Source organism: Myripristis murdjan, chromosome 1 (assembly GCF_902150065.1).
Source record: "Myripristis murdjan chromosome 1, fMyrMur1.1, whole genome shotgun sequence".
Taxonomy (NCBI): Eukaryota; Metazoa; Chordata; class Actinopteri; order Holocentriformes; family Holocentridae; genus Myripristis; species Myripristis murdjan.
The window spans coordinates 24,627,076-24,649,483 of record NC_043980.1 but is presented as its reverse complement, the minus strand read 5'-3'; the positions used below and the strand labels follow the sequence as shown (position 1 = coordinate 24,649,483).

Below are 22,408 nucleotides of genomic sequence, written 5' to 3'. Positions count from 1 at the left end.
CAGCGGGCTTGTTTGAAAGGAGGACGGCGTCCCGGTAGCTGTTGACAACGGCGTTACACACTGAGAAAGTTTGTTTATGCGATGTAGAATAATGTAGTGACCGCTATTTCTGTGTAAGACAAAATGTGTCGCTGTCGGGAATGGTGACGTCGTCCAGGGTATGGATTTATCACCCGGAAGGTTGTCAACAACAGAGCAGAGAGACGGAGTGGTTGAATGTTTATTAGGTGGCTAACGTCAACTAGCCACGGTAGCAAAGTAGTTTTAACGTCACCGGATAAATAGTGCAGTACTGTGTGGTGTCCCGGTGCTGTGGCTTTGATAGCTGACCGGCTAGCAAGCTGTCAACACTGGTAAGAGGAGTTCACTGCTCACCTTGACTAAAACAGGCCAGTCTCCGGAGTTAGCCGCTTGTTTCGCCTGTCGCTCATCTCCCTGTTTGAGTAGCGACATCAGCAAAGCAAAGTTTCACTGTTCACAAGGATAAAACCAAAGTGTCCTTTCCGCTGCGTGGTGCTACAAAGGCCCTGGCACCTGTTGATTTCTTGTCAAAACAACCACAGTCCTTTCACTAATATCATTGCCATAACGCCAAGTCCTCTCTCCTCTGTCGTACAGGTCTCCAAACGAATACATTTGTTCACTTCCCAGCGCGACAATGTCCTCCAAAGACAACACCCGTGTCTTGGTTTTGGAGGAGCAGGTGAAGAGTTTGTCAGATGAGTTAATGCAATGCCAGGTATGTTTAAATGGCTGCGTGTGCTTTTATTTTTATTATTTGTAACACTGATTACATGGTGAAGAAACACTCTGAGCTAAGACAGCATTCACTGAAAAATATGAAGCCAGAAACTTAGGTGAGTTGCTGCTTTAATTTTTTTAATTGACTGAAATAGTACTGGAGAGTAAGGACAAAGTTCTTGTGTTATTTTGACGTAGTAAATCACACTGAACGGCACTTTAGACAAGCTTAATGATCAAATGTCTAGTAATATAGGCAGATGTTCATTTGACTAACTGATGAAATGCATTCTAGTGTTATGTATTCTTGCTCCCCTGATAATCTTTTGGGTGTCAGCTGTTCATGTTTAACATAGATATTAATGCCGTAAAGTAAGCAGCTTACTTTGCTCAAGTACAATGTCTAATAGAGAGTGACTTCTTTACTTTATCAGATTTCCCTGATCTGTTAGTATGTGTGATAGGGATTTAACTGACCATTAATTTGTGCTATGATTGTCGTTTTTAAAATTTGATCAAAAATAGATCCCTCACCCAAGATACATAAGAGTGAAGTTTCTATCCAGTAACTTTATTAAACTAGAAGATGGAAGGGTTTGTAGTGAATTAACTCAGATATAGTGCTGGCTGAGAAATACTGTATGCTGATAAGCTGGCAATCTTCCTTAACGTTATACTTAATTGAATCTGTTTGTGAATTCTTGGTGAGATGTTCTTTCACATCATAATTTGCTCTCCCAATGCTTGAGCTCATGGTTGTAATTTCTGAAGCTGATAACAATTTAAATTGAAACTGACCAACAGATGTAGCCTGTAAGTGATTAAATGGTTAATGTCAAGTTGATTTCACTAAATCACACTGTGAGTTTTTACAGTGCCTGACCCTTGCAAACATTTTGCTGTTTTGTTTTTTTGTTTGTTTGTTGCAAAAGTATGTAAATTCATGGGCCACCCTTTTTCATAACATCCAGGAATACCAGGCAACAGTATGCTTCAAATCTCTCTATATGTCCATGGTAAACTTTAAAATATTGTGGGTCTTTTTTCTTGCATTGAAAACACTGAGAGAGGGAGAGAGAGAGCGAGAGAGATCACCTTTTTTCCTGATTCCCTCATTCAGTGATTGAGAGTGTCCTTGCATGCTCACCACCAGGTGGTGCCTAATAACATGAGTAAACTCACCTGAATGCAGCATCTCTCACTTTGCATATGTATACTACCTTACTATACAGGTAATCTGCAGTGGTGTGCAGCAGATGATGCATAACCTTAAGCCTTTTATTACACTGTAAATAGCTAAGACACTGGGCAGTAACTGTTGCATTTTGTGCAGTTGTTTGGATTGAACTGTAAATCTTCCTACTGCCTTATTTATCTGTTGTGTTTAAATCAGAGTTTGTCTGTTGAGTTAACTCTTCACATTTTGATTCAAGAGAGGCTGGGCACCCTCACAGACTGCCAGGAGCTAACTAATACCCGTAGTGGTGCAAAGCTGTGTGTCATTCAGTAAACACTAATCGAGTCCTCTCACAGTAGCAAGTTGTCATGACTACAAAGACACTAGTATTATGTATGAGTAATTCAACACTAAAAACAAATTCCTTGCAAGATACATATTGTTATCACATGTACTCTAGACCTTTAATATTTTCAGTGTAATGTGCAGATTGGCAGGCCTCCAATTAGGAATGTCATGAACATTTCCATGATGCAGTCATTTCAAAGCAGCATTTAAATGTGGACCATATATTTTTTTACTTATCATGTGAGGCAAATGTTTTGAGCATTGATTTCATTCTCCTTTTTTTTTCTTTCAAATTCCAATGCCTATGAAAACAGCTTGTTACAAATCATATCACAAATCTGAATGATTTTACAAATGTTATTCAATGTGTTTTCATGGTCTGGGTGATTTAATGAATTTGCACATGAATTTACTCAATTTAGGGATTTTGCCCACTGTAAAGTGCAGTGAACAAAGTGCCATTGCAATGCCAGGCTTTATCATCATCATCATTATTATTATTATTATTATTATTATTATTATATCATATTGCATAGAATATTGTTGATTAAATTATATGATATGTGCCCTGAACTTTTCTATTCCTAATGGGTCAGTTGTATTTCAGCATATCTATAGTTGGTGTGAGTTGGAGATGCATTGTGGCAGAGATACTGTTTAAAGCTCAAAGTTCTTGTGATGTTTTGATTATCTTTTATTCAATTTGATTGACTTTGTGTGTGCAGCAATAATGGCCTGTTCTGCTTGTGATAGTGTGAGATAATATCGAGCACTGCTTACTCCCACACGTATGCACCTTGAGGGCCTAAGAAATAAAAATATTTCTTGCCTTTATCACAATCAAAGTTGTCAGTTCCTGCACCACTTACAGTTATACTGTAGCCTAAATGTGCCCAACTCTGTGCAAACAGCTGAGACTTTCATCCTCAATATTTGTAATAACCAAGCATTTGTGAATAATATATCTCTTCATTAACACACATGCAGAGTGACAGGTGTAACACAGTAGGTTATACTGCCGTTTTGTTATTGATGTTTCATTCAGTCCTGATTGTAGTTTGTACTTACCTCACATTACAAATCTATTACATCTACTTCATTGAGCTGACGTGAAAGCCATCCATGGTGGTCCAGTCCAAGGCAGAACATCAGTGATTCTGCCCATCTAATAGGGACCTTTAGTTGTGCAGTGTACCATTTAAATTGTGGCATTTGAATACCATTGATGTCTTAAGTCTCTGGCACGACGTACTTCAGGACTGCCATTAACTACAAAGCGGCTCATCTGTCGGCCAGCAAATGTTCCTACTAGACCATGCTAATTTTATTAATATGTGGCGGAATTCCAATGGCTCGCTTTGGTATGTTTAGCCCATGGTGTTTCGGCGTCTGGAATCAAAATTAATAATTCATTGATCATCAAACACACATTCAGTGCATCTTTAAGTACACACACGGCAGAGCAGAGCCCTTGATGAGGGTCCTGACTGAGCAGTTGTCTGTGGAACGGCTAATGGCAGCCAAAGGCCAAGCAGAGGGAGACTACCTATTTGAAGTCAGCCATGCTGCTTAATTTCGTCGTTAGTTGCATTGCAGGGCTGATTTGGTGGGATCTCTATCCTCCCACACACCCCCCATCCCTGCACTGCACACCCATCCTCACAGACACGCATACACACACAGACACGACACACACACACACACACATATACATACATGCACGCGCATACATAGGCAGAGATCAACTAGTCCTTCCACTTTATATGTTCAGCCCATGGTCTTATCAAGGTCTGCCTCTGCCATTTAGTAAATAATTGATTAGACACTTTTGAATAGGGGGTTAAAATTCATGTACTAATTGGAGACCAGTAGATTCCAGTGGGAGGGACGACTTTTATCTTATGATGATGTGAACATAATTTATCAGATAATTTTATATTAAGTCGATTTGGTATAATTCCGTCTTTTAATGTCAGAAAATGTAGTTTTCAGATGTCCCTCATTAAATGTAATGTAGCTTAAAAATGTTTGAAAAACCAGCGAGACAATTTGAATTGGAAATGTGTCAGGGGCTGGCTGGGCTCTCTATTTGAAGATGACTCTCTCTGTCATCAGTTTTGAGTTTCTTCAGGGCTAGTTACTTCGGAGTTGTACTGAAAAACACATCCGGAGAGCACTTTATTAATAAAGAAAATGCATGCTCGACTGCTGTGTTTTGATTTGAATCCCAGCACTCCCCAGTCATAAATAGTGCATAATGACAAGTGTCAATGCTTGCTCCCCTTGAGTCGAAGGTCACATCTCAGCGATGGAGCTCCCTGTTCAGACAGCCCCATGATTAGAGAGAGCAGGCCAGATCAAAAACTATTTTGTACAAGATGTTTAAATTATTGATTGGCTCCCTCCTTCTCTCGTATGCTAATATCATTGAACATCCTATTGAATTTGTTGTTTTTCATTAAGAAAAGCTCTGATGCGATGTTGGTGAATCATTTCTTATAGGCCTCACTGCATTTTGAGATAAAATTTCTTCATGCAAGAGAGAAATTTATTAAAAGAAATTTTAAAAATATATATATAATAATTATAACAACTATCCATCATCATGGTGGCTCAGTGGTTGTAGGCACTTGTGTTGTCATGACATCTTGGATTTGAATCCACACTGAGACATTTGTTGCTGTCTCCCCTTTTCTCTTGCTGTGTTTCCGGTCTCTGTTCACTTTCACCTATCCAGTGAAAGCAAATAAGCGAAATAAATAAATAAATAAATAACACAAATAAACAAATTTAAAAAATGTTGACCTGTTCAATTTTCTATTTTCACAGGCAGACAAAGAGTTTGTGTGGTCCCTATGGAAACGCCTGCAAGTGGCCAATCCAGACTTGACCCAGGCTGTCAGTTTGGTGGTTGAGCGGTGGGTAGATTCATCTTTCAAATTGCTACCTCTGAAGCTCAGCAGCTGAAAATTCTTTTATCTCACAAGTGAAGGGAAATATGTGTGAAAGTCGTTCAAGGGCTGTTTGAGGCACCTTGGACATTCTGCTGGGGTTACGGTGGAATCTGGTGCAGATGCTGATTTAAGCCTTCTTATCCCCGGTCTAGCAGTTCAACCATGGAAACCCTTTTAATGAAAACAGTCTTCCTCTGGCTCTCCCGTTCTGGACACTCAAAACACTCCTGCCAAATGCTTGTCTTTATCGGATAAATTGTGAGATTGAATATGACCTTTTTTGTAAGGTGGCTAAGCTACACCAAATACAAGTGGCATGGGAACTTTCTGAAGAGTACAGAGGTTCAGGTTTTTACTGATGACGCAGAGTAGCATCATTTAAATATGTTTTCCCCCACTGGAAAAAGTTATTTAACTTTAAATTGTCTTTGATGTTGAGGTACAGATATTGTTGCAGTGTGAACACTGTTTGCCCAGTCAGAGGGTGTCCTACATACAATCCCACTTATAATGAATGAAAAACATAAACATTTTAAACTCTTTTTTTTTTTTTTTTTTTTTTTTTATACATAAATGCATCTCATCAAACATGTATTACAATCTCTACTTTGGATACAATTGATTGCCCCAGAAAGGTCTATCTAGGGTTCATTAGATATGTGGAATATGATAATTACTGAAGATCTCAAAGGTTTTTTTTTATCAGTTTACTGTAATAGAACAAAAAATTTAATTGTGCTCTAATGACATCTCTTCAAAGACAAAACTCTTATTTGGTAGTCACAGTAGAGAGAGACAGGTAAGGGAGGGGAAAGAAAGGGGGCGACATGCAGCAAATGGCCCGAGGTCGGACTTGAACTCGGGATGCTGTGATCAGAACTCAGCCTTAACAAGTGGTTGGTGCTCTTATCCAGAGAACCACTAGGGCGCCCCCAATTCTGTATCTCTGAAACAACACTGTTCATGACTCTTTTGGAAAATATGCATGATACACATTAACAATAATTGTTTTATGTTTGTGAGTACATTACATACAGAATGTTGTAAATTTCTATTGTTATTCTGCAGTATGGCCCCTTTAAACAAACCATACAGTGTAGAGCTTCTGAAAATAGTCTTCTCTTTAAGTATACGCTTAATATTTGCTGTGAAACATAGCATATGCCTTTTGAGAACTGCCAGTTGTTAGAACGGCCGTAATCAAGCTAAAACACGGTGCAGCGGTGTAGAGAGACTTCCTTCACTACCCGTGTCTCTCAGGCCTTATTCACACCCTCTTCACTTCCTTTATAGCCCTCATAGGAGACCCATCAAAGTATGTTGGTCCACCGAGGCTGGTGCGGGAACATGCACCCAGAGAGCATATGTGTATCGTATCACCTGGTGCGCAGGGGGAATATTGACATGGTAATTGCGTCGACTCCAGTCAAGCACCGGTGCCTACTGGGAATCACCATTCACCCCCTCCTCGATGGATCTTGTATAGTGATTGGTTGGTTGCTCAGGACATGGTGAACACAGCCCAATATACAAGGAGATGTAGCAAGGCCAGCCTGCGTTCCAGTTCCTCCCGGGACACCAGATACTTATTTCAATGTCTACCAGGGGAGAGGGCTGATCAGAAGAGGCGAAGAGAGGAGAGAAGGACCTGGATGGTGGGAGGGGTAGAGGGAGTGAGTGATGAGCAGAGGGGATGGGTGTTCCCCGGTGGTCCAAAGCAGCTGAAACAAACAAGTTTCCCATTAGCCACTTTATGTTTTCTCTTCCTAAATGTTCATCATGATAAAAGAGGCAGTAGTGAGGTAGAAAGGAAAGTAGGAGGTGTCCAGTAGGAAAAGAATTGGGTGTTTGGCAAAAGTGTATTTGCACGTTTGATTTTAGGTTTGGTGTTGCAGGACGGGGGGGGTAACAAAGTTGTTTCATATTGTGAATGTGCCTGGTCCATTTCACTCAAATTGGCAGTAGTATTGGTAATTTCTAGCTCTTATCAGGCAGAAACATATTAGAAGTAAAAATACTACTCTTGACAATGGTAACAATAATGCATTGATTTCTTCTTTTTCATAAAATTTCTCCTGAGATTGTACAGTAAGAGTTATTTATTTGTCAAGTTTGATGTCATAAACTCCCGTTACAAGACAGTTTCATAATGTTAACTGAATACAGTCAAAGCTAGTTATTTGTGCTTGTCTGTCTATCTGTCTGTGTCTGGCTGTATTACTGGATAGCTTTCCTTTTGGATGACTCTACACTCACATGCCTGCCCTCTCACTTATGCTGTTTTGTTTTGTTTTTTTTCCTCCAGTGAGAAGCACAAAGCTGAGACTAAGGACAGGAAAGTGCTGGAGATCCTCCAGACAAAAGACTACAAGATTCAGGAGCTGGAACAGGTACAATATGATTTGGTCTGGCAGGCTGTAATGTTTTGCGTTTTGTGAATGTCTGCTGGATCTCGATGCATTAATGGAGAAAAGTCAGGCTTGGCTTGTAAGAATTACTTCAGAGAGATTACAAGTTTTATGCATTAGAACAAAAGGACACAACAAGGTATCTTTCGGATTTCCTGTAACAAGATGTTGCACAAAATTTCAGAGGATCAAGGGGAACATTTTTGGGGAAAATTCATTTGTAAACTATTTGTAAACCACTGCACTTGGTACTCCTCTGTAAACTGACCACATTTTCATACCCAGCCAGAGATGTCTTGATTCATGAGCATTTATAAAACCCTAATTGGTGTGACTGGCCTCTATTTGGAGAACCTGTTACAAATGTCATCCTTCAACCATGAAACACAGTCTGCTTCACCCATGAAACACAGACAACCTGCCACATTTGGTAAAAAGTTTCTAAGGTCAGATGTCTTTGAACCTCACTGCATTTAGCGAATGGAATGTGCAAAGGGCCCTTTAACAGCTTCGTTGCTGCTGCTTTCAAGTGCTCTATCATAGACTTTATCTCACATTTTTCACATCCCAGTGACCTAGTTTTCGGCTGTATCTAATACTGAACTCTTCCATTTCTGGATTCTCCAGTACACTTTTTTACATCCTGCTGCACCCCATCTGTAAAAATGTTTTAATGTGGCTCCTTTGTGTTCTTGCTGAACTGTGTTTGGTGTTTGACTTTTGTTTTGGTCTCCATCTCACTGTTGCTGCCTCCATCCTTTTTAAACCTTCATTTTACCAGGGACTGCTTACTTTAACATTTTCAGTCTTGCACCCTAGTCATTTAGTTACACACATTTACACCTGGGAGCTGTGTAGCACAGCCACAGTCTTCTGCTGGCCACTGGGCAGCTGCATTTGAGCAACTGGGGGTTAAAGGCCTTGCTCAAGGGCACCTTGATAATAGGTGTAGAGGAACAAATTTTTTTTTTACTTTTTCCTCCCACTTTTTTTCCATCTGACCTGGGGCTGAAATTGTGACTTTCCAGTCATAACATTGCTTATTAATATTAGACTAGCATACTTGTCAATTTTGCTTTAATTCATCGCTTGTATGTCTGTCTATGAAACTGTTCTATTTTTCCTCTCTCCATACTGTTTCTTTTTTTTTATTTCTACTAAATTTATTTGTACACTTTTGCTTTATTTCCAAAAGAAATGGACTTTCAGCAGAATCTTGTATATTTTCAGATGTACCTCTCCATCTCTCTCCTTTTGTACCTACCTTTCTTTGCATCGCCCCTTGAGGAATATTTGTCAGTGGTATGATAGCTAACGATAATGACATCACTAATGTAATTTACTCCAAATCATCATCCCTTCACTGAAGCATCTGTCACTCTCCTTCATTAGCAACCCTTTCATCTAGCATTCTGTTCATTCTTAATGAGACCTGCTTTAATGGAGTCATCACCTTGCCAGCAGTTCTCTGTGCCACCCTCCCACACCATTTAAATACTGTTTAGATATAATAGTAAATATAGTATCTGATATATCTGATTGGAGCACACAATATGTGGCCACATAAGATTATTTTAAGTTCATTCCAGTGTGAGATATAGTGTACTTATAGTACAAGAAAAAGAAAGATAAAACCGTCCCTTTCACTTACTGCTTGGATAGTGAATTTAAGTGATCGATTACATGACTGATTTATTCATTCATACATTTATGTATTATTTGCAGTCATAATGATACGTTTTTAATTTTATCTTAAGTGTAAAATATGACTCTAAAAGTCCACAATTCACAACTATAAATTGTAATGATATGTTGTTGCATAAGCATTCATACTACAGCAATAAATCTGTGATAAATTCTTCAGCAAATGAAGCATGACTGCGGTGAAGTACTGAAAGTTTTGTTCTTGTCACTGTGTTAAAAAAAAAAAAACTATATATATATATATATATATATATATATATATATATATATGTATATGTATATATATGTTTTTTTGTTTGTTTGTTTGTTTGTTTTTACATCTGATAAGCCTCTTTGTGGATTTTTGTTATTTTGTGAGTTTTTTGTTTTGTTTTTTTTTCTGACGTTGGTATATACAAGTTGGCCAGATGCACCTGATGCACACCTGACATTTCCACTTCAACGTACTGTATTTACTTGTAATGAATAGAATGGAATAGAATAGAATAGAATAGAATACAGATTACTGTCCAACCAAGGCAGGTTGGACAGTATCTCACCTTAACCTTCTCACTTAGGAAAATATGAAAACAAACATATCCTCAAGATAAAAACATCACATTGCCAGAACAAAGAATAAATTGGAAAAAAACAAACAAACAAACAAACAAAAAAAAAAACATTCAAACTATTTTTCACATAAAACTGTTGCTAATACAATAATTTGGAGTTTGCACATTTTCATGCTCACATCTTTCTGGAACTCTGGTTGATTGGAAACTGTCCTGTTCTCTTCTTTAAAACTTGTAGGGTTTTAAATTTCCAGCCTATTTGAGAGGCTCATTAATAGTCCTGTATGCTGTGCTGTGTCATACAGCCCACTGACAGTCATCATCTCATCTACCGTCTTGAGCCATGCGCACCCAAATGGTGATTAATTGGTTTTCCTCCACTTTTGAAGATGTGATGGTCCGCTGAGTCCACGCAGGATCTCACACTCCTCTTAATGTCTCAACTCTCCAACTTTGACAATATTTTTTCCTCCTTCTCTTTTTTCCCCTCCACCTCCTCTCTATTCTTTCCCTCTCCACTCCCTTCCATTTTTGTAACATAATTAGCTTTCATTTTTGAACTGCACTGGGAATTTTCAAATGCTAATCTCTCTGTCCTAGACCTCTTAACTTGGCGGAACCCCCCTTTTTTTCTCCTACCAATTGAGCACTACTGGGGTTCAAATTGTTCTTGCCTACCTCATTATCAGCGTTTGAATTTATTTTCTGCTCTCCAGTATAAATCTCTATTAAAGCCCCTCCGTTCTTTGCATGGCGAACTAGGAGTAGCGAGGAGCACTAAATCCACTATCTGGATAGATCTGAGCGATTCCCCCAACATGGCAATTAATTGCATCCCAGAGCACAGTGTTATTTGAGAGCAGGGTGTACCCACAGAAGGCTGTGGATTACCAGCCAATGCCAGACCCCGGCTGATGCAGTGTTAAAAGGCCAGCCTCCTCGCGCTAAGGCCAAAAACCCTGCCCCCCCAAAAAAAGTGAACATACAGCAAAGGGAAAAAAAATGGGGGTCATTAAAAAATCTTCATGCCATTCTTGACAGCCTCTATTTTATTGAACAATACAGATCATATTTTGATCATGATGGAGTTTTACGATGTTATGCCTCGGTGTAAATTAGAAATCTAAATTCTCATTTACTATAGCTCTTCTGTATGAGAGTGTGTGGTTCCTTTTTGTTGCACCTAAATTGTTTCATGGTGCAACAGGTGTGGGTGTAACACGCAGATCTCATAGAACATGTTTATATATTTATCTCAATAGCTATTTAGCCCTAGCTTTTTTTTCTAGGTGATTATGGTCTGTTTGGGTGGTCAGATTTTAATCCCTGACAAATTTAAACTTGTGTTTGGATTTGTCTTGGCCCTGATGAGGACACAATCCACACACATTTTTGATTTTGATTTTCCATTTGTAAATTGGCTCATATTAGTGTAGCCTGTGGCCCAGAAGGATTGTATTACCAATATTTACTGAAGCTGAGTATCTTGAAGCAAGCCCAGCTGTGTCAGAGGAGTGTCTTTTTATGATTTATTTTTATCTTCTCAAACAAGCCTTTTGAATTTCATATATAGCATCTAAATGCGAATTGCATTTTGGATCTCTGTTTTTACCCTGTATGTGTCTGTCCTCTTCTTTTCATCTTTCCCACTCTCTATTGCTGTCTGCCACAGAAAGTGGCAGGGCAGCAGCAAGAGATCAACAACCTGATGCATAGGACGATAGCAGTGGACGAAGAGAGGGCCTTAATGAACAAGGAGTTGACAGCTCTTCATGAAAAATTGGTGAATGAGAGTCAGGAACTTAAGGTTGGTGGAACAAATTTCCAGTCAAAGTCTTTCTCACGCATTCTACAAGTCTCTTTTCTGTGTTCATACAACCTCTCTCTCCCAGTCTTCATCTCTTTGTGTCTTTTTTCTTTCTTTCTCCCCTCTCTGAAGCGCAACATTTCTTGCTTTCTTTTTTCTGTTGCAGATAGGAGAAAGGATTTAAGATTTGTGTGAGTGTGTGTGTGTGAGTGAGAGAGAGAACGAGAGAGAGAGAGAGAGAAAAAAAATCAGGTTGATCACTTGCAGATAAATACTTAATGACGGCTTCAGTGAGGGAAAGTGTGCAGGTGATGATGTGGCTTCTCCCTAATTATGCTTAGATGGGACCCGGCCATGATTAATTGATAAAGGATTGGTCCTCACGCAGTCTTGGCAGAGTCTCATGGCGAGAAATTGTGGGGGGGGACAGCATCAAAGGAGACCTGGGTTGAGTCTAATGGGTCTTGTAGCCAGTGCCATTCTCATTAGGAGCCTGTCATTAAAGCTGACAGCCTGGCCTCTGTACCTGCATGAGCCCAGCTCGTCTCAGCTCACACCGGCCCACATCCGGCCCAGTCATGCAGCACAGGTGACCTTGGCCAATCAGAAGCACATGCAGGGGGCCCCACAGCAAAGTAGGCCTGCCGTTTCATATTCATTACAGTTTCAACCATGAGTGTTGCCTCTCTATTTGGCCCTCCCCTATCTTTCTTTCTTTCTGTTTCATTTTCTCTGTTTGGGTCATTCCTTTCTCTCTTTCTCTTCCTTAGTCATCTTTGTTTATTTTGCCCCCATGACCCCCGACATCCCTCCCCATACACACAAACACACACATACTTTGTATTCAGGAAATTAAGAGGGAGAATGGGAGGAGAGAAGAGAAGGAGCGGCAGGTGGTGCGGACTCTGGAGGAGGAGAAGGAGGGATTAGCTTCCTGCTGCGCCGCCCTGCGCACCGACCTGGAGGAGGAGAAGAGGCAGGCCAACAGTCAACAAGAGCAAAGGGACGCTGCTCAGGCCAGAGTCAAGGTACAGGCACAGGGACAGAGACACACACACACATGTACACACAAAGTCGCATGGAAAGGAGGGACTCCATCTTTCAGCTTTTCCCTTTCCTCTGCATACCTTGAATCCCCCACTCCCAATTACCCTTCCCTCCTCAGCATGTTCTGTAAACGTAAACTCATTCCTGTAGCAAAGCACACATTTTAAATATGTATAGTCTCTGTTCAGAGGAAGGAAAGAATGATTATGATTTAACATGCTCGAGCCAGGGATTTTGAAAAAAACATGAAAAACATGAATTGAGCTGATCTTCAAGAAGCTCAACTTCCTTGGTGACCACAGTTGGGGTCTCACAACTGTGTGAGTGTGTGAGCGCGTGCATGGTTGAATGTGTTCCCTGTCATTCACTCTCCCCTTATGCAAGCAGGTAATTAGCAGAATACATCCATTGCTCCCCAATGTCATCATTATGGATCAAGTCTGCCGATCTCTCTGGTCAGTGGTAATAGAAACGATAAGACAGTGACGACAGTGCTGCTATTCAGACATTCAACCAATCAAATCACAATCACTGTCCTTGGAGAGTTTTACTCTTCAGCTAGCTCCCCGTTGCTATTCCCTTGCAGAAGCCAGCTGCCCATCAATACTGGAGTTGAGGGGAACAACAGAGCTGCAGAAGAGAATCACATTCACCCCAGTTCTTATAGGCTAAGCGTCATGACATATCATTGCTGCCCTAGTCCCGTCTCTCTCAGATGGAGTCAGACAGAAAGCCTTCAATAAGTCAGGGCTGCAGAGTAATTACACCAGGTCGGGATGGGCCCCAGCAACTAGTCTATGCACATCAATCACAGTCTAAGACACTCCACCAGCTCCTCATTTTTTATCGTACCATTGATGTGAAAGATGGAGTTGGAAAATATGGGGTGTGCAATGGATACATCATGCCAATTTGTTTGACACAGCAAAGATTTGTCCAGGAGTGTAGCATGTAAATAGCTCTAGTGCTTGTTAGATAAGTTACATACAGTAGCTGGCATTTAAGCTTTTCATATGTCTCTGATTAAAGCCTCGGTGGCAGTTTCAGAACACTTCTGATCTTGCATAGATATCAAACAAACTTGATTGCTTATTTTTACATACTCTACCTGTCATGGCATCTTTTCATGTCTTGCCCTCTTTGAAAATGGTGATGGCTAATTAATTTGCCCATGATTAATTTTGGCCTTGTGAGTGTTTTTAATCACAGTTAAACTGGCTGGTTTGGGTGACCCTTGTGTGTTTAATGCCAGTCACTAGGGGATCTGGCTGACCTTCTCTAGTAGTTGCTTTTCTTAATAGAAACGCTGACACTCATAACTACCAAATCAAAAATCTCTAGTTTCCTGAGGTTGGGGGAGGGACTGTCATAGCAGCCCTGTCTCATTACTGCAAGTTAAATTTTCAATTTGGTTTGTATTTTGCAAAAACATTGTTTTCAGATTAATATTTTCCCCTTACAAATTTGTTTAAAAACACAGGATAAACTAGCCCCTCTCCACTCCTTTCCTGACTTAGAATGGGTTTTAAGTGTGGAGAAAGCGTATTGCTCCCTGCTTCCTGGGAGTTGTGTGAAAGAGCTGTAAGGCAGTGTGTGTATCACTTTGGGTTTGGTTTTTTTCATTCTCAGACTCGGCCTAGTGCTGTTCTCAACACCTTTTATTCATTTTGTTGTTTTGGCTTATGTTTACACTGCAAAAGCAAAGTGTTATTGTCAAAATATTATATTGATGAAACAAAACCTCAGTATCGCCTTTGAAAAAGTCACATAGACACTGACATGGCCAACTGTTGATAGCCGACGATACAGTGCATCAGCACATCTCCCTTTGTCCAGAAAAATAAATTGGTTATCCATCTATCAGTACTGTCCACTTAAACCATGTAAACATCTAGATCACTCAGTTAAGGCATGCAAAAGTTACTGTCAGTTTTAAGTCTCTTATTATACTTTGCCCTGTATTAGTGCAGTAGCCAGTGCATGATACAGTCCACTTAAATTCAGTGCAATGGAACTCAGTCTGTCCATTTTGACTGTGTACTCTCAGTGGTTTCAGGTGGAAGATATTGTGAAAAGCCCCTTTGACTGGTGAATTATCTTGAAATTGCTGTCCCTGTGCTGCACCAGGAACTGGAGGCGGAGTTGAACAGTGCCTGGCTGGAGGTGACCAGCCTGCAGAGCCAGAGTACCAGTCTGGCAGCCCAGCTTTCTGCCAAGGAGAAGGAGGTCGCAGCAAAAGAAGGGCACCTCAACCAACTTCGGTGAGCAATACCTGCTGAAGCACTGACACTGGCTTCCTTAGTGTCTGCTTGCATTTATCCAGCACAATGTTGTAGGAGATATTTTGGAGCAACATCTCAGTGGCATGTTGCATGTTGCTTGTATACATCCAGTCATGGTGGGGAGTCTGTGAAGCAGTTAGTGTATGGCTCTCTCCACCTCGAGCCTTGGAGGCGACACACATTTCTTCTCCTCTGGCTCCCCTAAAGCCACTTGATAAGCCCTGCATAGCAGATGTGCTTTAAAAGAGGGAGAAAGGGGAAACGGTGCGGGCTTTGGCTAAGCTTTAGTCGATATGATAAAAACTGTGAGAACCTTAGGAGCCTTAGTGGTAATCTCAACCTTTTTTTTTTTAAACTACTTTTCTGTTTTAACACCAGAGGCACTCTGACATGTCAGTCACATCCGGGCTGGAGACTGTTCTTTGGGTGTTAGCTAGGTGATTAAAGATGTCTTTGTAAGTGAGAAGGAGCACTTAATGGTAATGACATGTGACAAGAAACAAATTTGAGAAATAAACCTCTTGCTGATGTTTTAATTTTTAGGGGAATTTGGGCAATGTTGATTTAAGAGAGAACTCACGGTCCAGTAAAATGTTGAAATAATAAGCTTTTGGCAATGCTAGGTGCAAATCAGCTGTAAAGTCTAGAATTAAAAAATGCCATAAATCAGTTATTTGTGGAATCTCAAGTTCTCTCTGATTCTCATGCACAGTCTTGATGACTCCATTCAACATCATTATTCATAGATTTACACACAAAAATGTTGGCACTTGATATCAATATATTGAGAGATGATACAACATCTCATTCATATATGCCTAACAGTTTCTGTGATATTTATGCAGTCTATCATACTTCATACTTCATGAGTTTATTTGTGTGTGTGTCTGTGTGTGTCCAGTCGTGAGGTGGCTGAGGTGCAGACTCTGTACAGACAGAGTACAGAGCATGCGGCAGAGCAGAGCCATCTGATCAAGCAACTGGAAGGGCTAAACGTGGACACACAGAGAGTCTTGAGGAACCAAGAGGAGGCACACACTGCTGACACCACCTCCTACCAGAGGGTACACACACACACACACACACACACACACACACACACACACGCATGCAGACGTGCCAAACCTCTAACTCATCATTACCATAACCACTCACCCACTGGTAATTTATTTCCAACATAGCTCTACCCTACAATTATTTTAACATTCCCAGAAAGTAAGGACTCTTCTCACCATATCCTGTTACTGTGAAAGGAGAATGGGTTCGCGGGCTCCCACCTCTCTCTCTGCTGACAGCACCACTGTACCAGACCCATCACAAATGAGTCAGAAAGCATGTCCAGTCAGGGACTATTCCTGTCCCACTTTCCATTTTCTACCTCTTGCTGTCCTCTTTTCATCACCCATTTTCTCCTTATTCAGATGAGCTTAGCACATGTCTTTCCTGTCTATGGAAATATGAGAAGAGACCCATATCAAGGCCAGTCTAATATGATGAGTGATTTGAGTCTTTTGCCTTCCTCCTGTTTGTGACATTCCTTGCCTGGTCTATTTCACCCATCTCTTCCCATCTATACATCATTTCTATCTTTCCCTCCCTCTCTTCTCTCAACCCCTCTATCTTGTTTGTGTTTGTTGACAGCTATACAAGGAGTTGAGTCAGTGCTACCAGGCTCTTGTGTCTAGTGAAGCTAATCTCCGTCAGAGTCACCTGGAGCTCAGTAGCCAGCTGGCCCAGAAGGACCAGCACATCCAGCAGCTTAAGGCCCAGCTGCAACAGCAGCATGAACAACTGCAGCAGCAGCAGCAGCAGCAACAAGCTCAGCAGACAGCTGTCTGTGCTCCACCCAACAGGCAAACAAACTTTAAGGTAAACTCTTTCCTTCACCCTTCTTCATCTCCGGACAGAGGATTAATCAGAATAGGCCCTTGTCTTCCCATAGGTTAAAGGATAATTCCACCCTAAAACACATTAACACTGTGTTGAAAACCTTGGATTGCTGATTTTATATTTCATTTCTATTGCAGTTTTGTTGTTTGATGTTGCATCTTTTTCTGCAGCTAACTGGCCACTGGGTGATGTTCACAGCACAACAATAGTGGCATTTAATAGGCAAAAAAATCGAACAATTTAAAACAGTAGCTTTAGCTGTCAGTTTTCAGTGTCAACCCTTAAAAATGAAAGTGTTATAGAAACATGCTGGGGAAAATCCAGCATAGAAGAGAGAGAGCACACTTCTTTCCCCCATTGAGTTTCATTGTCATAACTCCGTACGCATTTTGTGCATCTGCTGATCTTACCAACATAAAAACAGAATTACACCCTAAAACAACAAAACAGCACCAGAAATGCTGTGAAAACCCCTTATTTAAAACAGTGTTAATGTTTATGGTGGAACTTTTCTTTATTTGCACTGCAACTCTGAGTTAAGAGGTGATCTGCTGTAATGTCAATGTAATATAGGGATATCCTTTTGAGGTTTGATATAAATGTGTGTGTGTGTGTGTGTGTGTGTGTGTGTGTGTGTGTGTTTGAGAATCTATGGTTATGTTGCCTTGCATGATGTGTCTATCTGTTATTTTCACAAAGCTAAATACATCATATCTTGGGCCTCCTGTCAATCAACAGTTTTGAATCAGCGTGTAATTGTCCCAGCTGTAGGAGGGAGAGCAGTGTGTAGGTGGGTTAGCAGGCACAGTCATAACTGACAAGCCCCTCCATGGCCTGTAGTGGTGGTCTTTAACTGAAATTCACTCTCTTGATATCACTCTAGTCCACCCTTGATCTATCCATCTCTTTTAGCGCCAGTGTCAGTGTCTTTTATGTCAGCTATCTGATCTTCTCCTTCTCACTTCTGGGCACACATGCGCTCTCTCACTTTCATACTTACTCACTTTATCCTGCTTTCTCTCGTCCCACCCAAGTGTCTGGAAATACTTTTTACACACACTGGTCAGATAGCAGAGAGAGAGAGAGAGGAGAGAGGTGATTTAATTGGAGCCCAGTAATGGTGTTGAAGATGATGGTGGGGTTGGAATTCTACTTCTGTCAGTCAGCAGGGTTTTACTTCAGCTAGCTACCTTTCAACTTCCACCCCAAGGGGAGAGAGAGCCATAGTAACAAGTTGGTGCCGCAGCCATCCACTAAAGTGGCCTTTAAACTCCTAATGATGTGGTGATAGGTGTTCCTGGGACCACACAGTGTCAGAGACTTGGCTGAGAATAGTAATTGGCAGAACACAGGATAATTCCAGTTATTATCAACCAGAGCCTTATTTACCTAGTTTTTGCCACATGATGTGAATGTGCTCAAAATGTCATCACTCACTTCACTGTGGAGCTTTACGTTTAGTTCAAGTTTGTGACTCAACGCTTAATCTCAGAACAGTTCAATTATAATAGAACATTTGATACTGGTTAGGGTTTCTCACGTGCCCTCTTTCACAAACTGGCTTCTGATCAATTACCTATTTATTACCTTTGAGCTTACCTTTGATCTTACCTTATCTAATACAGTACAATATATGCAATTTTCATACAGTTGATAATTGGAATAATCACTGCAACTATCATTGTGTTGCAAAAGACAATTTTTAAATGCTTGTTGGCTTTGAGTACTGATGGTGTAGTGGACATCATTGCTTGTGGCAAACTGGAGGAAAGTAAAGCTCTACATGAATTAAGTGATTAAATTTTTAACACAGTTAATTGTCATGGTGGCAAAAACAAGGAAGTTTAGGCCGGGGTTGGTGATATCCTTAAAACAGATTCCAGAGTCATCTCTTGTACTCTGGAAGAAGAAGACCTTATTCCATCAGCATAGTATCAGTGCCCTGCTCTGCTCTTCATAATAAGACTTTCAGTCTGGTTTGTGGTTAAACCTGCACTTCACTTTAAACTAATAAGCTTATATGGAAAATAAGACAACTCTAAAGGTAACACAGGGCAAGCAAATTTTATTTTCAGGAGGTGAGCTGGTTATTTATTTATTTATTTATGATCCCTGAATTGCCTCCAAAGATTGTGTTTGTTTAATTTGATAGGCTGATATTTCCTGACAGCGCTGCCCCCAGATTGTGGAAGTCAAAAGATATCAGCTCAAATGTTAAATGAGTTACAATCGCCATGTCTCACTTAACCCCGTTAATTTATCCAACGTTGAAATATAAATGGATCAATTAGTCGGTAATTAAGTACAGCTATGCAGTGTTCCCCCAGTAATTAATACTACATTTAGAAGAGATCCAGTTACTGCTGTGTGCGTGGGCATGCGTGTGTGCGTGCATGCATGCATATATAAGTGTGTCTCTGTGTGTGTGTGTGTGTGTGTGTGTGTGTGTGTGTGTGTATTACCACATTGACAATACATTTTATCCTGTGACTTTTACCCACCCAGATCAGAACAAAGGAAGCAAATCACATATTTTTAGGGGGTCGGATGTAATTATTAAAATGCCCTATGCATATAACCTGTGCATGTGGATATTAATATTAACTTGTGTTTACTGAACACATGTAGCTGCTGTCTGACTGTTGTTTCTTTAACTTTCTTACCTACTGACATCAAAGTGAACAGATCAAGTATCCCAAGGTATAGCACTCAGTCTGGAGGGCTTTCTGTTTCCCACTCTATAATTGCACTGACAGAGTGCGTGTGTGTGGCTCTGCTGTGTGTGTTTGTTCGTTTGCGTGTGTGTTTGCGCGTGCAAGCGTGCATGTTTTACTAAGGGTGTGTGTATTCAAGCACATAATCACAAATTCTGTAACAACTTCCTCCCGAACACCTGTTAAATTCTAATGCTCAGGTTGTTAAGGCAGATTTGATTTTAATTTTAAATGTTTTGGTGGAAGTTACCATTGGAGATGATCAAAGTGCTGATCGCAACAGGAGCACAGGGGGGAGACGCGGTGCTCATTTGAATATGGACCAGAGCGACGGCTTTGAACGCCCCTCCTGCAGAGGTTTTTTTTTTTTTTTTTTTTGGCGGTAGGGTGGGGTGTGGGGGGTTGGATAACACCCATTGTGTTTTATGCTTCCATGCTGTGCACCAAGATTAACTGTCTGTCTGCTCTCTCCTGTCTAAAAGCTAGTTAACTCTTTAGAGGCAGCTTGAAAAGACGTTACGGAGGCTTAAACATACATGATTAAAAACATTTGGAACAGGGATGAGTCCTGTTCCTTGTCATCTATTGCTGCTTCCTCTGTCATTTATCCTGCAGAGTCAAAATAAGCGATAAGAATGGATTTTCTCGATTGTTTTAAAACTGAAACACATAAGTTCCATGAAGAAAGAGTTTTACACCCCCAATGAAGTTTGATAATATGAAATCAGCAAGGAGATGGATCCATGCCCTGATCTACTAGCTGTAGGGCCTGGCCAACCTTCCAACACCCAGGTGACCCTACACAAACGGAACTGCAGTCTGAGCAAGCTGCCAGGGTGGAGAGATTTGGTTGCCAGGTTGGGTTGTCACCACCACATTCCAGAGGCGAGGGATATCCACCATCAGTGGCCAGAAAAAATGAGCCAGAGTTAGCATTTAATCATTTGCAACTATCTCCCTAACTGGCTCATTGTATTCACAGTAGTTTAGTGTTTGTTTGGCTTCTGTCAGAGCTGTGCAGTGATTAAAGACCAACATTAGGATCCCTAGCAGACCTCAGGCTTTCTGGAACCTTCACCACAGTAAATGAGTGGTGAGTTGTTAATTGTGTGGGCAGTCATTCAAAGCAACGGTTATTCTCTCATCAGCATTGGAAAGGAAACATTAGGTGTGCTCACCGACTCCAAAAAAGTTGGGCCTAAATATGGGGGGAGGACTGTTTCACTTTAAAATTTTTAAAATGTGCAAAACCTATGGATATTTGACACTGTAAAATACACCTAGGCATAAATAAGAGCTTTGATTATGGCCAGGGGAGTAATAAAGCTGTAGAAGTCCTGGGTTTGAGACTGTTTGTGTGTGATAATACCTGCTTCAGAGAAGTTATCCATACAGATTTCATAAACTGAAACTTGTGGAAGCACACAAGCTACATTTTCCCTAGGTGACTATGGAGGTTATTTTTTTCTTTTCCTTTTTTTTCTAATTTCACAGAAGCCACGGTGTGCTTCTCCCTTAGCTTGTTGTGATGGTTTTTAACATCTGCTGCTGGCTTGTTATTAATGTTAGCCAATCAAAAAGTTGTCAGATGTATAATTAAAGTGCCAGTTACACACGCACACACACACACACACACACACACACACACACACACACACACACACACACACACACGCACACACACTCACCTTTTTTTTTGTGGGGTCATGTTTGGCTTAGTTGAGGTGTTTCTTTTGATCACCATTAATAGCAAACATCCAACGAATATGATGAAACCATGATGCTACAAAGAAAACTGATTGAAGTGACTTTGGGATATCTACATGGAAATGTAATTTCAACTAGAAGTTAAACAAACACAAATAAATCAGGGTTTCCTTGTGGAATTTGATTTACCGTAAATTTGAGTTTTTAGTTTTCTCTCTTTTTCTCAGAAGAGAGCAGGAGACTTTTTGTTATGTTTATTTCAGCATAAACAATAGAATTACATTGGTAAAGCTTAAATCAGCATCCGAACCCGAGTTAAGAATATGCACATTAACAGGCTGTGCATCAGGATGCTCTTTGCGTTTTCCGTTGAAGTTCATAAGAATATGAAGGAAGGCAGCTGATTGTCAGATATTTTAAAATAGTTTTTCATTTGGATCTTGTTTTGACACAGACTCTCTACAGTTATTTCCCACCTGTGGTGCCACTCTTAGCCAAGCTATCTAAATATCCAAGGAGTAAAGATTTTCGAGTGCAGTCTGCCACTTTTATTTTCTGTACATACTACATACTCCCACTCACTTCAGAGACATTAATCATCAGTTCCATGTGAAAACACATCCCTGTAAAAAGGTTACAAATAAAAAACAATGGCTACAATTGTGAATAGATAAATAATTTTATATTACTTCGTTATTGTTGTCAACTAATCATTTTGTGTATGTTGTGTGTGTTATCAGTGGATAGTGTTGTCAAGGTGTGTTTGCATGTCTGTGTGTTTGGAGCTGAGCCATGTCCAGGGCCAGAGACATGCTAATGACATGGACTCCAGCGGTGTGTTTTACCAGCTCAACTGCTCTCATTAGATGAGAGCCTCTGTGCAGCACAGCTCGCCTCATTAATGAACCACAGCCATGTGCCGCTGCAGATACATGCACACATTCAAGCATATACACCCGGGTCAAACAGACTGTGTGGGAGGATCCAGTGCTGTAGACACACACACGCACAAAAACATACACGCACACCACATCCCACTCACCCTGCTTTGTCCTTCTATAAGGTCCCTCTCCACTGC

General features: G+C 40.6%; 1 protein-coding gene across 1 annotated transcript in view; it reads left to right on the top strand.

The window, feature by feature from the left end:
• The window catches only part of cntln (centlein, centrosomal protein), a 94,959-nt gene continuing 72,551 nt past the window's right edge, over window positions 1–22,408 (top strand). The window contains exons 1-9 of the mRNA XM_030063569.1: window positions 1–353; window positions 619–739; window positions 5,096–5,184; window positions 7,526–7,610; window positions 11,556–11,690; window positions 12,539–12,718; window positions 14,865–14,998; window positions 15,921–16,083; window positions 16,661–16,888. Of these exons, the coding sequence (XP_029919429.1) occupies window positions 659–739; window positions 5,096–5,184; window positions 7,526–7,610; window positions 11,556–11,690; window positions 12,539–12,718; window positions 14,865–14,998; window positions 15,921–16,083; window positions 16,661–16,888 (1,095 nt within the window). The 5' untranslated portion in view covers window positions 1–353; window positions 619–658. The remainder of the gene's footprint in view (window positions 354–618; window positions 740–5,095; window positions 5,185–7,525; window positions 7,611–11,555; window positions 11,691–12,538; window positions 12,719–14,864; window positions 14,999–15,920; window positions 16,084–16,660; window positions 16,889–22,408) is intronic.